This window comes from Vicia villosa, unplaced genomic scaffold (genome assembly GCF_029867415.1).
Source record: "Vicia villosa cultivar HV-30 ecotype Madison, WI unplaced genomic scaffold, Vvil1.0 ctg.003444F_1_1, whole genome shotgun sequence".
Lineage (NCBI taxonomy): Eukaryota > Viridiplantae > Streptophyta > Magnoliopsida > Fabales > Fabaceae > Vicia > Vicia villosa.
In genome coordinates, this window is record NW_026706206.1 from 108,729 (window position 1) to 126,180 (window position 17,452).

The 17,452-nt window shown below is 34.9% G+C and overlaps 1 protein-coding gene across 1 annotated transcript; it reads right to left on the reverse strand.

Moving 5' to 3' along the window:
• Positions 1 to 12,456: 12,456 nt before the first annotated feature.
• Positions 12,457 to 15,787, reverse strand: LOC131640995 (heterogeneous nuclear ribonucleoprotein 1-like). Its single transcript, XM_058911336.1, has 4 exons — positions 15,578 to 15,787; positions 14,969 to 15,190; positions 13,155 to 14,355; positions 12,457 to 13,042 (listed from the first exon to the last, which is right to left on the reverse strand). Exons 2-4 carry the CDS (start codon positions 15,182 to 15,184, stop codon positions 13,029 to 13,031), a joined length of 1,431 nt encoding a protein of 476 aa, XP_058767319.1. The 5' UTR covers positions 15,185 to 15,190; positions 15,578 to 15,787; the 3' UTR covers positions 12,457 to 13,028.
• Between the last annotated feature and the right edge of the window lie 1,665 nt (positions 15,788 to 17,452).

Here is a 17,452-nt window from a genome sequence, read left to right on the forward strand (position 1 = left end):
TTTTTTTTCTACGACTAGATATGAGATTTAGATGAATATATTATTTAATTCGCTAAGGGTACAAATATAATCATTATGATATATTTTAGGATAAAAAGTTGGTGTTTATAATTCTTTTCTCATATGTGAAGGCTAGAAAAAAAATTTTGAAACTATAAAGTTCTAGAATTCAAACCATACCAATTTATCTAATGCGGACAAATAAAAATTCATACTCTCCTTATTTTTAAAACCTCTTAAACACTAAGCCTTAGTCTAGGGGTACCATTCTTGTCTAGCAAGTAATCCTTTGTGATATCTTTATGCACATGGTTAAACCAAGAAAACCTTTTGCTAATAAAACCTATATTTGCCAGAAAATCCGCACAAAAATTGGCTTCGCGGTAAACGTGAGTGATTCTAAAATCAATCCTAAGCATGTAAGCCCAACACACAAGCCAACGAGATTTAACTTTCCACGGCACTAAGTTACAATTAGTAAAAGCAAGAACAACCAATTTACAATCTGTCTCGATCCAAACTTTCTTCCAATTCATTTGTTGAGCTTTTTCAATAGCAATTATAGTGGCCATGAATTCAGCAACCACCGGAGTGCCTTCACCAATAAACGCACTAAAGCTTAGGATGTGAGAAGCATGACAGTCCCAAAAGATACCACCACAACTGCCAAGGAACCCTTAGCCATGCCATCCACATTGCACTTGATCCACCCAAATAACGGAGGACACCAAAGAACATCAATCAAAGAAAGAGATTCACGGGGATTAATGGTGATGCCAAGACTTTTGAGAAAAGTGAAACTAAGCATTGAGTCATTGGCTTTCTTTTTGGTTAAGTTACCTACCAATCTTGCCCTAGCCATAATACTACTAACACAGGATTTCCAATTAGATTGCTTGTGCTCAAACCTTAACAGATTTCTGGCTTGCCATATCAAATACAAAGCATGAAGCATCATAGACTTAACCACTGCCCTTGCTTGAAGACCCCGGTTATTCTCCATGATTCGACCGCAGTTTGTGATTGAATTGATGGGAGTAGAACTAGAAATAAAAGCGCTTAGCCAGGTCCAAATGTTACGGGCAAACTGACAATCAAAAGATGCAGGGTAGATTCAACCTGAGCACAACAGAGGGAACAAATTGAAGGAAAAGAAAAACCTTTGAGCTTTAAGTTCTCATCAGTAGGGACCTTATTATGGAGAAATCTCTAGCAGAACATGGAATGGACAGGAGCAGCATTCGGATCCCAAAGGAAGTTAAACATTTTATCAGCAACAGGAGGCTTCAACAGATTGTAGGCATGTTTGATAGTTAAAGATCCATTCTCAATGTCTTCCCAAGCCAACAAGTCATCCTTGCCCATATCAGTGACAGAGTAACTAGAGATTGAGTCCATGATGTTTGGCCTGGCTAGCAGCAAATTAGCAGGGAGGGACCACTGATTGTTCTTCCAAAAATTAGCAACTTTGTAAACCAAGTTATGATGGAATTTTTCAGGGATCTTGAGTTTAAGAGCAAGAGGTTCACCTGCCCAATCATCCAGCCAGAAATTCACTTTTTGATCATTCCCTAATATCCAAACTGAATTGTCTTTGATCATGTTGAAATGCTCCTTGAAACCTTTCCACAAAGAAGACTTTATGGAGTAATTTATCATTTTCCCATGTCTTAACACTCGGGCTGCTAACACCTTAGACCACTCACTGTTAGAGTTAAGGAACTGCCAGCAAGAGTAGAGGTTTGTGGCCTTGTTGTATTGCTTCAAAGAAATGATTCTCAGCCCACCCTCAGTAGTTTTCTTGCAGCATTTCTTCCAGGACACAGTAACCATTTTTCTGGTCTCCACATTGCCACTCTAAATAAAATTTCTGGTCCAAGATTCTATGCTTTTGATGATGCTTATAGGCCAGTCATAAATAGTGATACTGTGAACCAACATACTTTGAATGACAGTCTTTACCAAAAGCACCCTGCCTGCCATAGATAAGAGCTTTGCCTTCCATGTTGCTAGCTTCAATTTAATTTTACCTGCAATAGAGAGTAAATGAATTTCTTTAGGTTTCCCTATAAAAATTGGCACCCCCAGGTAAACAAAAGAAGGGGATGCTTTCTTGAAACCAACAATGTCAGCAAGAGTGGTATGTTTATCCTGAGACAGGCCACCAACATAAATGAGGGATTTGTCTTTGTTGCAAAATTGGCCAGAATTAAGAGCATACTCCTCAACAAGATCAGAAATAGCCTTGAGTGATTTAGTATCACCTATATAGAAGACCATAATGTCATCTGCAAACAAGGTATGATAAGGCACGTGACAATTTCTAGTAGCTTGGATAAGATTCATTTGGTTATTAGTCACAAGCTCAGTAAGACCTCTACTTAGCACATCTTCAGCAATGCAAAAGATAAGGGGTGAGATAGGATCACCTTGCCTCACCCCATTGGTACACTTGAAATAACCTATAGCCTTACCATTAAGCCCAATAGATAGAGTAGCAGAGTTAAGAATCACCTTAATCCAATGACAAAACTTACTATTGAAACCAAAGCAAGCTAAAGTTTCAATGAGAAAATCCTAATTTAGAGTATCAAAAGCTTTAGCTATGTCAATCTTAAGAGCAACATTGCCTCTGTAACTTTTATTACCTAAGATATTTATAACATCAAAAGTGAGGCATATGCCTTCTTTGATGTTTCTACCAGAGATAAAGCCCTTTTGTTCAGGAGAGATGAGGGTAGGAAGGATGGAAGCTAACATGTCTGCTAGAATTTTAGATATGAGTTTGAATTTAAAATTGGCCATAGAAATTGTCCTAAACTGATCAATGCTATTAGCCTCCTGACTTTTTGGAATCAAAACCACACTACTAGCATTAAAGTTGGGCAGAATCCACCCCTGCAAAAAGAACTGAGATATAGCATTTATAACATCAAATTTAATAACATTCCAATAGTGCACATAGAAAAATGCTCCAAACCCATCAGGCCTAGGGGCAGAGTTGATGTTAAGGTCGGAAACAGCATTAAAAATCTCATCAGGACTAGGCAAACTGGTTAGCATAACATTGGTTTCCTCATTAACCAAGTTAGGGATCACTCTTTGAATAAGGTTAGTGTTCTGCCTCCCCAAATTGGAGTTGAAAAGCTTAAAATAATGATTCTCAATATGATCCTCCAAGATTTTTTGGTCATACTCCAGCTTGCCATTGATTTTCAAGCAAGAGATCAGGTTATTTTTTCTTTTGATTTTGGCATAGATGTGATAAAACTTGGTGTTTCTGTCACCATGGAGATGCCAATTAAGCTTGGACTTCTCCTTCCATAATTCCTCATCTATACTCAAAGCCAAATTGAGCTCATGTTGAGCCTCAACCTCTTTTTCATCTAAACTGTCAGAATAACCATGGTCCTCAATCTATAATTGTATATCCTTGAGGTTATTCTCAGCCTGAGTGGTTTTTAAGTGAACATTACCAAAAGTATCCTTGTTCCAAGACTTGAGTCTACTCTTAAGGAGCTTGAGCTTTTGATCAAGGATGTACATAGGACAACCATAGAAATTCTCATTCCAAGTTTCCTTAACTAATCTATCACAGTCACTGTTCATAGTCCACATTTTATGAAATTTGAATTGGCTTTTGAAAAACAGATTATCCCTCTTAATAGTAATGAGAATCGGGTAATGATCAGAATTGGTTTTAGTGAGAGTATTACTAACAATAGAAAAACAGGAATTAATCAAAGCCATGTTACAAATGGCTCTATCTAACATTTTCTCAGCCCTATGTCTCCCTCTTCTGCCATTACACCAAGTGAAGGCATTACCTAATGTAGGAATATGAATAAGGTTATTGTTATCAGTCCAACATTGAAAATCATGCATAGGGACTTTGGCAGGGACATGGCTCCCACGATATTCAGAGGTGTTAAGAATAGCATTAAAGTCACCCAAGAAAGTCCAGGGAATGTTAGGGAATCTATTATCTAAAGCCAGCCAAAGGTTCCTCCTATGCCTATAATTAGTAGAAGCATACACAATAGAGAAACCAAAAACAGAATTATTGTCAAACAAATTCAAAGTGAAAGAAACATGTTGATCATCAATTAAAACAATATCAGGATTGTAGTTAGACTTACAAAAGCACCAAAGGTTAGGGAGAAGGTTGTCCCTATTATTAACAGCAAATAATTTAAGATTAAACCTGTCAAACCAGTGGTGAGGAAAATCTCCCACTTCATCCAAGGTTCAGAGATAAAAAGCAGCTCAGGAGAGTTATTAAGAATCAGCTTTTTAAGAGTCAGTCTAGAAGCCCTATTTTCTACCCCTCTCACATTCCAAAAGAGGCAATTCATAAGGACAGATTAGTTTTACTAGACCTAGGTCTAGTTTTGATTGTGCTTGAAGAGGCAGATTTCTTGTTCTTCCTTTTCTTGTTGAAAACTAGCTGAAAGTCCTTGTCTGGGAACATGTCCACTCCTTCATCATCCTGTCTTTCATTAACTGCCATGTTGTCCCAAGCTTCATTCAGAAAAATGGAGACCTTATCCTTGAAAGCAGGGTCAATCTGAGTTTCTGGGACAAATTCAACAATTTGAGTTGCACCCACATATTCGCTATCTGTTTTAGATCCTTCCTCAGAACTTACCTGGATTATGGCATTACTATCCAGATTTCCTTCCTTGGGATTTTCTTCCCTAATATCCTTAACTATAAGAGTAGTAGATGGCTCACCAACCAAGTTAACATCCTGATCAGAAATAATCTTCTCAGCACTAGTGGCTTGATTAATGTTTAACTTTCCCGCCTCTGTCTCAATCAGAGGTGCTTTCAATTTGTCCTTATGTGTACTAAGTCTACCAACACACGCACGAAATGGCCAAAAGGTCTTTCAAACGCCGATTTGTTTGTTGCAGAGTCTATACAAATCGGAGTTCCTATACTACTAGCAATAGCAAAAAGAATTTTTGGCCTCCAGTATTCTTGAGAAAGCCCATGGATTCTAATCCAGACTTGAGCTGAGGTTTGCTTCAGAGTAGCAGGAGTGAAGTCTTTAGTCCAGAGGAAGAGTTTGAGAACTCCCTGAGGGAGAGTCCACGCACTCACTGACCGAACCGTTGAGCATCTTCAAGAGACGAGAATGCAAACTCAAAGAAACCCTTTCCCAGTGAAGTGACACCCCACTTACCAATCGAGGGCCAGAGCGTTAAGAGCTTCTCTTTAAAATTAACCACCGTGAGAGGTGAAGAGCCCTTTGACCAGACCACTCTGCCATGGAGATGGTGTTTGCAAGCTTCGACGCCTAGCTTATATTCTTCTTCTGGGATAGTAATGGCCAGTCTATCGCCTTCGATGCAAACAGGAGGGAATTGACTCAGCGGGATGTCACAAACATTGTTGGAAACTACACTTGCAAATGGTTTGGGAGTAGAAAATTTCTTTCCAAGGTCAGGTTTTGGTTGAAAGGAGGACGAAAGGTTAGCTTCAGGGAAGAGGAAGGAAGCATTTATTAGAGAAGGAGAGGAAAAGAAGGTAGAAGGAGGCCGGAGATCAGAAAGAGCCGTTAACGGTGACTACATAGCCGTTATCGGTTATCAGAGAGTTTTTTTCCACACTTCAAAAACTCAAAGTAGTAGCTAGCATTGATCTTCCAACAATCTTTGATTTAATTGACATTCAAATTTCAAAGTGATTTTTCTTTATCTCATGCCGACAAATAAAAATTCACACTCACTGTCATTTTCTCCTTTAATATAGAGTCATTTAGTTTAAGAAAATTTCCCAACCAATCCCATGAATTTCTTATACACAGTAAGAATTTTCATTTTTCCCCTAACTTTCGTACATGGATTTCCGGAAACACCTCATACTTTAAAGGAATTTGTCTCCTTCCATAGATGCATCTACAGAAGCGTACAAAATTAAAAAAAACATATTTAAAAACACTTTTTTTCAAATTAAAAATACTTCCGTAAATGCATATACAGAAGGTGGTGAAAATAGAGTGTTCCGTAGATGCATCTACGGAACAGTCTGCTATTTTTTTAAATCATTTCATTTTCATTTAAAACTCCATTTTTTAAACACACACATTTTTTAATTCAGAAATACATGTAAAGACAACAATAAGTAGACCAATAAATAGATATTTTGTAGATGTTTTCATATTGGCTTTATATTTGGTAAAACTAATTTAGCAGCAATATGATAAATAGAATTATAACTTGTAAGAGAAAGCAGATCGAAGTTCTATTTAATGAAAAAACATGTTGTGTTGAAATGTTTCAACAGTTGGAACAACATGTCGAAGACGATGTCGTGACATCGGAATTGAGCTGGCAGTTTGGATTCTGTTATAATAGAAACAGAATACTCCTAAAACATTGAATCCTATGTGGAGCTATATCTAAGGAGAACATTTAGGGAACTAAATGTGGAAAGATTTTATAGAAGAATCTGTTGTAAAAGTGTAACAATTTATTATTGTTATTTGGAGCATATTTTATGGAGATATTTGTGGTAAATATCTTGGAGATATTTGTGGAGAATATCTTGGAGATAGTTGTGGAGAATATCTTGGAGCTTATATTGTGGAGCAATTTTAGCAACAGTTTGTTATGTCAGTTTGTCACGATTTAAAGGTCAAAAGAATCAAGTCAGAATATTGAAGATTATGCAGTTTCTAATTATGGAGATAATTTAGGAAACTTATGATTGAAGACCTTTCTTTTAGCAGAAGAATTTTGTTGATTTGTAACAGCAAAGAAAGCTGTGATTAAAGGCCCAAGTCCAATTGGGAATAGGTTATAAATAGGAAGCTTTGTAACCTAGTTTGGGTACCAGCCGTAATTTTAATAATGTAGCTTTTAAGGGCTGAGTCTGTAAGGTAAACCTCCCGGACTGTGGGAAGGTTACCATTATGATTCTCGAATCCTGTAGGCAAGAGGAGTATTGTTCTTGGAGGAAGATTTGAAGCAACTTCAAGTTCTATTTATTTGTGTGCTTAGAATGTTGGAAATTAGGCCATCGATACAGTGGCTGAGTTGTTGACTGCTATCATTGCTATGATTGGGAGTGGAATGGAGATATTTCATATCTAGGGAGAACCTAGGTAGAAGGGTCAGTGGGTAGTGATTAAGTGAGGAGTTGTAAAATGGGAGTTTAGCTCTGAATTGATACTGCTAATAGTGGGCTTCATCCCTGGCTTGGTAGCCCCCAGAGTAGGTTGGTTAGACCGAACTGGGTGAACAATTCTGTTGTGTTCTTTAATTTTTTGCATTGTTTTATTTTGCCTACCTTGTCTGTTTTATAATGTCAGATCAGATGTCACGACATCCATATATGACATCTGAGTCTGTCATACCAGAATTTCAATTGGTATCAGAGCAGGCATCCTGTCTGTTTCTTGATGAGATCCATGGGGGATACTTTCTGGTTGTGTACAAGGTAGAAGATTGTTTGAACAAGGAGTATTCATATTGTATGGTCCCTTCAAATGGAGGATGGACCTATTTGTGGAAGACTAGACCAACCTGACCAGAGCCGTTGTACCTTCTTGATGAAAGAAGATAATGATGCTTGGACAAGAAGATTAAATTCAGAAACTTCATGCGGGAGTGAGGATTTTGGATTGCATTGTTCAATCATTATACACAAAGAAGAGTATTATCAAAATTTTCATGCGGGAGTGAAGACTTTGATAAGGTAACCTCTGTAATTAAGGTTTATGATCGGGATTTGATGTTTGGAGTAGGGTCTAGTCTGTTGCTTGGTGCAGAAGCAAACATTGTGAATTCTGTTGAAGTGTGGTTATTTTCCGCTGCATAGCCTCTAGTGCAACCCCTATTGTAAAAGAAAGATTCTAGGGTTATTTATATTCAACAGAATGTATGGCAGAACCTTACATCTATAATTAAAGTGTCAAAGATATTTGAGTAATCTCTCAAGTCCACTCATAATGGCATGGTTTATTAGAGCCGATGAATGTCAACTGATAAATCATATTCATAATCATCTGCAAGTGTGAACCTTGAAGAGTTTCAAGGCTGGAGTGTTCCTAAAATGAGGAACAAATGTCCTTCTGGATGTTAGGATATTGAGTACTGGTATGCAGCTACCAGTAGAAGAACAGATTTTCTGGTGCTAAACTAATGTAGTATGAGAACATTGGTTTGGAACCTACTCCTGGTCTGGAAGAGGAAACATCTGATTATAAGTTGATCAGGACACAATCAACATGTACTTCTACTCCAAATCTTATTTTATGGGAGGTTAGAAGTAAAAGCTCAGTGTTAAAGAAGACTCGTGAAGATATTCTTTTCTGATCCTTTATGTCTAAATCAAGATGAGCTTATATCTGATATTTTCCTCTGATCAATGGAACCAGATATGTGTATTTTCATTCATAACCATAGAGCAGTTGTTGAAGCTGAATACTGTGTCTCAACCACAGTGAAATATGGTCACGAATGTTTACTGCCCTAGTTGTTATCCAGAAAGGGTAGTGTGTTTGAAATTAAGGAAGTCAGATGAACCTGACTAAATTAGTGTCATGCTATAACTAAGTCTGTTCCAGAAACCTATCTGAGGGAATCTCCTCTATAGGTACAGACTATGGCATCCATCATCTCAAAATCATAATGAAAGTCTGAAGAAAAGCTAATTGAGATGCTGGCTACTTTATCCCTTGATATGTCGTGATATTGCTGATAATTGGATTATTCTGTTATTACCCCGAGTGTTGTCAATTTAACATTAAAGATGTGAACTAAGAATCATGAAGGATGATGTCGTATCTGATGTTACAACGTCATCTCAAGATCTTCAATTCTTTTGTGTTTATTTGCCAAGAAAAGAAAGTATAAATGTGAAGAGGTAATCAGTCAGAATGACCTAGTGTGAGTAGAAAATTATAACTGAAAAGCTGGTAAGTACTTTGACGGGAGACTTAGTACTTATTAGGTTTATAACCTGGATGCTGGACTGAGAAGAAGTTCTTCTAGCCATGAGTTCTCAATTATCTTCACACATCAAAGAAGAAGGCAAGAGTCTCTGATGTAGCATACTGATTTTGTTAAATATCTTGATGGGTGTTGGATATTTGCAATGTCTGTATAAAACAAATCAGACGTGTATATTGGAGATTAATTTATGGTTATACATTTATAGTTTCTTCTATTTCAAGTTACAGAGTGTGGCAATCTGAATATTGTGTAGCAAGCAAACTGAGGTTTCTAAAACTTGGAAACTGCGGCAAATTCCAAATGAAGGGAACTTCAAGGACGAACATCCTAAAGTTGTATATCTCAGGGGGAGTAAAAGAGTGTGAAGATCAACAAAGACAATGTTGTTCTGCTTCTATCCATTTGCAAAGTGTTTCAAAGACCAATCTTGAAGCAAGAAGAACAAAGTCACACAAAAACCTCAAAACATAACTCAAGTCATGTGTATTCTCAAAGACCAGCAAAGAATATTCTTTGCATTATCACCTGACGACATGAATTGATGGTGTGTATCACTTGTTCTGATCGAGTGCATGATCCAACCTATGCACAAGTCCACCTGGTGCAGTTCGTCCTTAAATAACATTTCTTGATAAAGACTTTGGTTAAAGTCCAGGTATGTTGTTTAAATTGCTCAGGATTATAGAGTCTTTTCTTTTCTCTTGAGTCTTGTTTGAGTCACTCATGTCCTTCTTTCGGGTATGGGTAAGTTTAGAGTCTATATAGGTTATGTTTGTTAACTTGTGACAAACATAGGGTATAAGGGTATTGTTCAGACATTGCTAAGTCTGAGGTCATTCTTTGCAGTTGTTTTGCAAAGATATTGTTTTCAATTTTAGAGTCTTGTTTCGAGTCATGAACACATATTGTTTCTTGTGTTCTAAGTCATTCTATACCTAACAGTTGTTTTGAGTTTGAATCTTTATCAAGCACCTAATAGTGTTCAATACCGATTCAGACTACGTGAAAAACAATGGTTACCCCCACAAGTAACTCTAGCAACAATGTAACTGTTGATAATAAGGATAAAGATTAGTATGGTGTTAAACCTCCTATGATTGATGGAGAAAAATTTGACCATTGAAAGGATAGAATTGAAACGTATTGTATTGCGATTGACTTTGATATTTAGGATCTTGTAGTTGATGGCTACAGATATCCAGTAGATGCAATTGGTGTCAAGATTGCAAGAAGTGTAATGATAGATGATCAAAATAAAGCTTACAAGAATCATTTCAAAGCTAGGTCTATTTTGTTATTTTCTATTTCTCATGTTGATTATGAAAAGATCACTGATAAAGAGATTGCAAAGTCTATCTTTGATTCCCTTAAAATGACTCATGAAGGCAACGCTCAAGGTAAGGAGACAGAGACTCTTGCCCTAATCCAGAAATATGAAGCCTTCAAGATGGAAGATGATGAATCTGTGAAAACGGTGTTTTCAAGATTCCAAATTCTTGTTGCGGGACTTAAGATTCTAGACAAAGGATATTCCACATCATATCACGTTAAAAAGATTATGAGAAGTCTGCCTAAGAATTGATAACTTGTGCCTAAATGACAAAAACCTATTATATTGAATCACCACAAAGAATATTCTCATAATTATCATATCACGTCAGATATTTCAGTACAATGAATAAAAGGATAAGGATCAATACAAGTAATGATTATATAAGACTATGCACATATCATACAATTCCAACGGCTCCATATCCAAAGGACAAATGATTGTCAAATCAAAATTTTAAGGTCTATATAGAAGAACCACATTTAAATATTGAAGTTCAAAATTTTAAGGTCTATATAGAGGAACCACATTCAAATATTGAAGTTGCTCATCCACTGCCAATAATTATATTACTTATGAGTCGCTACAGCAACATGTTGAATTAGTTTTGCAATTCACTATAATATTAGCAAAGAACAAACACTTAAACACAAGTGTTCTCTATTAATTATTTTTTGTTAGAAAATTTAAACACTTGTAAACAAATTTTATTAAGTTTACTGCATTGTGTGAATTGTTGTAAACAAACACTTTTGTAATTTTCCTAAATCCTCAGGTGTGAGGCAAGCGTATCATTTAGTTCGAGGCAAGAAAATCATTAAAGGTTTAAAGATTTTTGTAATTTTCCAAAGTCCTCATATGTGAAGCAAGCGAATCCTTTAGTGTGAGGCAATAAAATCATTAAAGGTTTAAGACAAGAAATTTCATACAAGTTTTAAGACAAAGAAGTTTATACAAGTTTTAAGGCAGAGATGTTCTTTAGTGTGAGGCAAGAAAATTTAAGATTATGTTGTTTTAGTGGTTGTCTGTAATCAATCAGGTGTGATTTATTGAAAACCTCTCTAATGTGAGATAATTGAACTAACATCTAGTTTATGGAGTGAACCAATATAAATTTATGTGATTTTTATTCCTAATCTCTTCAATTTCCACTTTCATACTCTTTGACTGTAAAACGATCAGAAAAGTTATTAAAAGCAATACAATTCAACTCTATTCCCTTAATTTCAGGTATTTTTCTCACCTTTCACATTTGGGCACCATAAAGTTCATCACATAAAAAACATAATATATGAATAAAAATTATAGAAGTATTAATGTGAGAGGAAATAATCCCTCCAAATTTCTATATAAATGTACAAATGAATGAGTGGATGTATAGGAGAATAGAGATGTCAATTTGCAAACAAATGTGAAAAGGAAAAATAGATCTTTTTGTAGACATTTGGAGTATAACAAAAAAGATTGCAAAATAAGTACATACTAACTCATCATCTAATAAATGTCCTATTAGTGAGGTGAAATTGTGAAGAGCCTCATTCACATAACTCACATTGAAATTAAAAAAAAAAAGGGTTAAATAAGTTTTTGGTCCCTATAAATATTTCAGCTAGTTCTGACAACGGTTATTTTGTAAAAACCGTTGCCTAAAGGCAGAGAGAGACTAAAAATAAAACTGCAAACTGCAATATTTATAGGGACCAAAAACTTATTTAACCCTTTAAAAAAAAAGGAAGGAGATTCATTTTGAGGAAAAAGGTTTTGTGAACATAACAATATTCTAGTTCATCATCCCTAACATTAGCAAAATACATCATTTATGTTTCAAACCATGAGAGGATATTCAATTTAGAAAGATATATGTCACTTTTAACATCGGATAACAAGCTTTTCATGTTTGGTTGGAGTATGAGTAAGAATTTTGAATTTCCCATGTATAACACACACACACACTTCATAACCACTTGAACCATATTTACACACTATCATACTTTGTAATCAAAGTGTCATTCCACATACATTGTGTTCATACATGAATAGAAGGAAAGGAGCTACAACTCATAGATAACATAAGAAAAAATGATATACACAGAAATTGTTGGAAAATAAGCAAGAGATGATGAATCACTCATGATTGATAATATTCATAAATGAAGCATGTAATAGAGAAATATAAAGAAATTGTATTGTGTAGAAGATGAATCAGCTAACATTTTATGGAACCTAGATGAACATTCCAATGACAATATCGTGTATCGTTTACAGATTCTGAGAAATCAAAAACATCGAAAAGAAGATAATTAAAAGATACCAACCAGCCAAGACTAGCAGCAACATGGTCCAACTCTACTTGTCCAAAGAAGGATAAGGAAGAACAGTTTGAAAAAGAGAAAGAAAAAAAAAATAACAAAAGAAAATAAAAGGGAGAAGGTTTTCTTCTTTTGTGTATTACTCTATCATGAGAGAGGTGTGCATCATTTTTGTGGCAAACTCCATATAACAAGTCTCAAAATCCCAAAGAAAGAAAACCTATAATTCACACTCAACCCTTATAGTAAAAAAAACCCCTTGTAAGTTTTGTGTATTTGCAAGTTATTCAACACAGCCAAACCAATTGGCTCTAACGAAATTTTAGAAGCAACGATCAAAGTATCTCAAAACGAAGTAGATTCATGCTTTTCACACACTCATTCACCTTCGAAACACGAGCTAGCATCATTCGTGGCTTAATCATCCTAAGCAGCGATTCCTGAATCAAAACACGTTCAAAAACACATTAATTAATACATGCAAGCTTTGTATCGTCATATTTTATTATTCGAGTAAGAGAGCATATAATTAAAGAAAGAAACGCGGTCTACCTCTGTTTGATTGTCTATTAGCAACAGCATAAGCTCCAACGTGACCACCACTAGAGCTTTTGCGCATTAAATCCGAAACAGCATTTTCAAGGCCAAAACTAAGAGAACCGGGATCCTCGAGTTCAGAAGTTGTTGATTTCCAAGTATGGTCTTGATAAAATGGCGCTGCGTCATAAGTACTTTTGTATGCCTCGCCGTAGCCGCCATTTGAGAACGCATATGATGAATCAGATTCAACAATGCCTTCATTACTCTTTCCATAACCTACGGCTTTTGACTCTAATATCATATCTCCGAGCCTATAATTAAGATTGCTCTTACCATATCCAGACCCAATAGTTCCAGCTTGATTAGGATTACCGACAGAGGTACTCCAGAGTGATCCGATATTACCAAAAGAACCGATACTTGAACTTTCATTTCCATAACCTAGGAAAGAGTCGGGGTTTGCAGGGTTATTGGCATAGTTAAGATTTCCGTTACTCCACAAACTCTGATTTGTTGAACTTATGGCTGAATTGTTGCCAACATTTGAACCAACATACCCCATGGCATTATTGTACCGGCTCGGACTTGCACTGTAGGGAGAGCTCAATGCTCGTCCCATGACAAAGTTAGACAAGTTTTCATTTTCATTCAATGGTGGCTCAAAGTTGAGTCCTGTCCCATAACTTGGACTGAAAAGAGTGTATCCATTGCGGCCAACATTAGCAGGGCTCAATCTACCGTCTATTCTAAGTCCGTGTCCTCCAATGAGGTTTGGATTATATCCCTGTGCGAAACCATTAGAAAAACTACTAACCCTATTCATAGTACCGTAACTAAATCCACCTAGCTGGCCTCTACTTGGACCGGGAGATAACTCCTTCGGGACAGCCCTCTTAACCTCAACCATTTTACCGTTAAGTTCGTGGAAAGTTTTATGCAGCACTTTCTCGACAGCTTCCTCGGAATCAAATGTGATGAATCCAAAACCTCGAGGCCGTTGTGTGTTATGGTCGTACATCACAACAACATCAGTAATTGTTCCAAATTGATCAAAGTAATTCTTGAAATCAGTCTCGGTAACGGTCGATGCTAGACCTCCAACAAATATCTTCTTTGTGCGTATAGGAGTAGGACCCGGCGACCCGTGACTGCTGCTGTTGCTTCTGCTAAACGCATTCTGATCATCTCTAGGGACAGCTTTTTTTGCTTCGACCTGCATGATGATAATAAAACTCAATTAAACACTATCATAACAAGAGTTATAAAGCTTCTCGCGAAATGATTCTGCAGCTCAAATATCTGCTATCGCTTGATTAGAAACCACATGGAAAGTACATATCTTCAAGGAATATTCTGACGTAGCTGTCAGCTTACAGAAACAGATGTTTCTCGGCGCACATTTTCCAATACAATAGTATTACTTTTGTAATAGCTATCGCAGCGGATCATAATTTTTCACGACACTGATTTACGTAATTATGATATTCATCAAGTGTCGCATACTGCATTAACATCTCAGGCTGGCATCAATTTTCATTCATACTATTTGTCTAGCCATTGCTATCATGTAATCAAATCTCTTCGCAAACCGATATTGTCTATTGGTAAAATTCTAAACTGAAGTTGCTTCATAACACAGCAAAATGCATCTGAATCTTCTAGTGAAATAATAATAGACGCACTTTCATCGATCTTTTCTGATGGAAGACATCGAATCATAATTTTTTTTCAACACGAAAAGAAAGTGATACAACAGTGACAAATAAGCGCATATATCTCTATCTAAAGAAACATAAACCAATTATCATATATATAAGCAGACTTACAGTTCTACCATCTATGACATGTTTCTCAACCACAACCCGTTCAGCAACAGCAGGATCAGCAAAAACAACAAATCCAAAACCACGAGCCCGCCCCGTGGTACGATCCTTCATAATCACCGCCTCAACCACATCACCAAAGCTCTGAAAATACTGTCTGAGTCGGTCTTCATTAGTATCCCAGGAAATCCCTCCAATGAACAGCTTCCCAGGATCCATTTCCACCTGCACTTCCACCAACTCCAATCAAATTCAAAATTCAAAATCCAATCTCAAACCACAACAATCCACATCCACAAAAACAAAAACCTTAAAAAAAAAAACACACAATTTATCTTTTCCTCAAAACCATAACAACCATCAAACAAAAACATAGTAATGCTGATTAAACAACCTACGAATAAAACAAAAACATGCACACACAAAAAAAAACAAACAAATCTATGTTTTTTATCAGACATCTTTAGCAGAAAACTATGATGTACTATGATGTTGATTATGATTGTCTACTTAGATTAACGGATCCTTAATGGATCAACCCAGAATTCAAAAATTCAAAAAGATAAAAACTTGAAGAGAAAAAAAGTCATTGGATTAAGAGAAAAGGTTTACCAAGAGAAGACAAACCCAGATGAGAAATCAGGAAGAAATCTAAGATCTGAGAGAAAGCATAAGAAGGAGAGAGAGGGCGAGAGGCCCTCTTTTTTTTTCCTCTTTGTTTCTTTTTCTCTTACAAACAACAATTACCGTTGATTCAAGATGATAAATTATTTATATATATAATGAATGAATGAAAGATGTGTATCACACACACAGAAACAACAGATATATGAATGAGAAAAAGGGTATTTGTATATCACCTTATATTTTACTTTTTTTTTTATAATTTTATATAAAAAAAATTATAATTTATTTTATAAATTTATTTTTGTAGAGATGGTGAAGAGAGAGAGAGAGAGAGGTTTGTCTTTCTTTCTCATCTATCTAATATCTATCCTATTGTTCAAGAAATACCAAAGGATAGAAGATGGTGACTCCTTGCCATTTCTCAACTTTCATTTTTTTTTTAGGTAGAATAGAAAATAGGAAGAGATTAAAAAAATAATATTTATTTTAATTAAAAAATTAAAATAATAATATTTAGACATTGTGAGGAAATTTCTCATCATGTCCAACTAAGGATATAATATGTATTTCTTAATATATTAAAAAAATATTGTTTTAAAATTTGATAGTTTAAAATTTTGTAATTGATTTAAATTATGATAAGTTGGATAAATATTCACTAAAATACCCTTATTGTTTATTTTTACTTATCTTTACAATTAATATTCATTTTAAGATTTTTATAGTTTTTTGTTTATCTCTTTGATGATTAGTTAGTATCATTTTAATGGTGGTTCACTTTTTCAAACTAATTCTATATATAAAGTCAAATATTTGTACCAAAGAAATAAAAATTAAATTTAATTAAAGAATAAAGTATCTCAAAGGTTTAATAAAAGAATAACAATATCATAGTTAATATTAATTTTTTGAAATAGTCAAAATTTCAAGTCAAATCAAAAATCTAACTATTTAAACTTTAATATTGTAGTTTAACTTCGTTTACGTAAAAATTTAACATTTTTAATCTGAACTCACGGTTTTCTTTTTCTTTTTACTCTTTCAAAGATTTATACTTTTGGACGGCCGCAAACAACTGTCAAACCTTATCTTATTAAATGGGATCGATAAATAAATTAATTTCTGTTATTACATTTTATTTATAATTATATTTCTATTTAAATCATTATTCTAAATATTTTATTAAGAAAAGAAAAATAGAAGATAGAATTCATATCTTGCAAAATGGTAATAATAATAATGGTAGCATTGAATTGGAAACAAATAGAGAAACAAATCTGTTAGCATTGCTTGAGATGAAAGAAATCAGAAATTAGCTGAAATAGAAGATGGTGATGTAATAGGATGGAGAAGAAGTAAATTGGAGTAATTTGGGAAATGGCATGAATTTTGAGGCGAATAGACAAAATCAAGCAACAAGTTGAATGGGCAAAAATATTGATATTTAATACGAGTGGTTGCTGTACAACAACACCTTTCCATCAACTTTCAAATTAAAAATTAATTAATTAATTATTAAAAAAAGTAGGGTTATGTGCCAATGACAGAAAGGATTGCTTGTGTATCCACTCATCAGAAGAATAAACAGGTATAGGAAGAAAATAAATTAATTTTTTGTTTAATATGCATGTGCATAATCTATTGCTTTTTTCATTTATTAAGAAAATGGTATTGTTGTGTTAATTGATAACCACAACTTTTTGTCTTAGTTTTTTTTAATTAGTGTTCTCTTTTTTTTTCATTATTGATAGTATATTTGCCTTTGATCTTTAATTTATTTAATTATCCAAAAAGAAAAGATAGGATTTGTGACCTAACAAGTTTAAAATGGGAGATCTCCATATGCATAACTATGGAAAA

Coding starts and splice junctions, on each gene's coding strand:
- LOC131640995 (XM_058911336.1), bottom strand. CDS start 15,184: ATGGATCCTGGGAAGCTGTTCATTGGAGGGATTTCCTGGGATACTAAT. Junction 14,356..14,968: donor ATGTCATAGATGGTAGAACT/GTAAGTCTGCTT, acceptor ATCATCATGCAG/GTCGAAGCAAAAAAAGCTGT.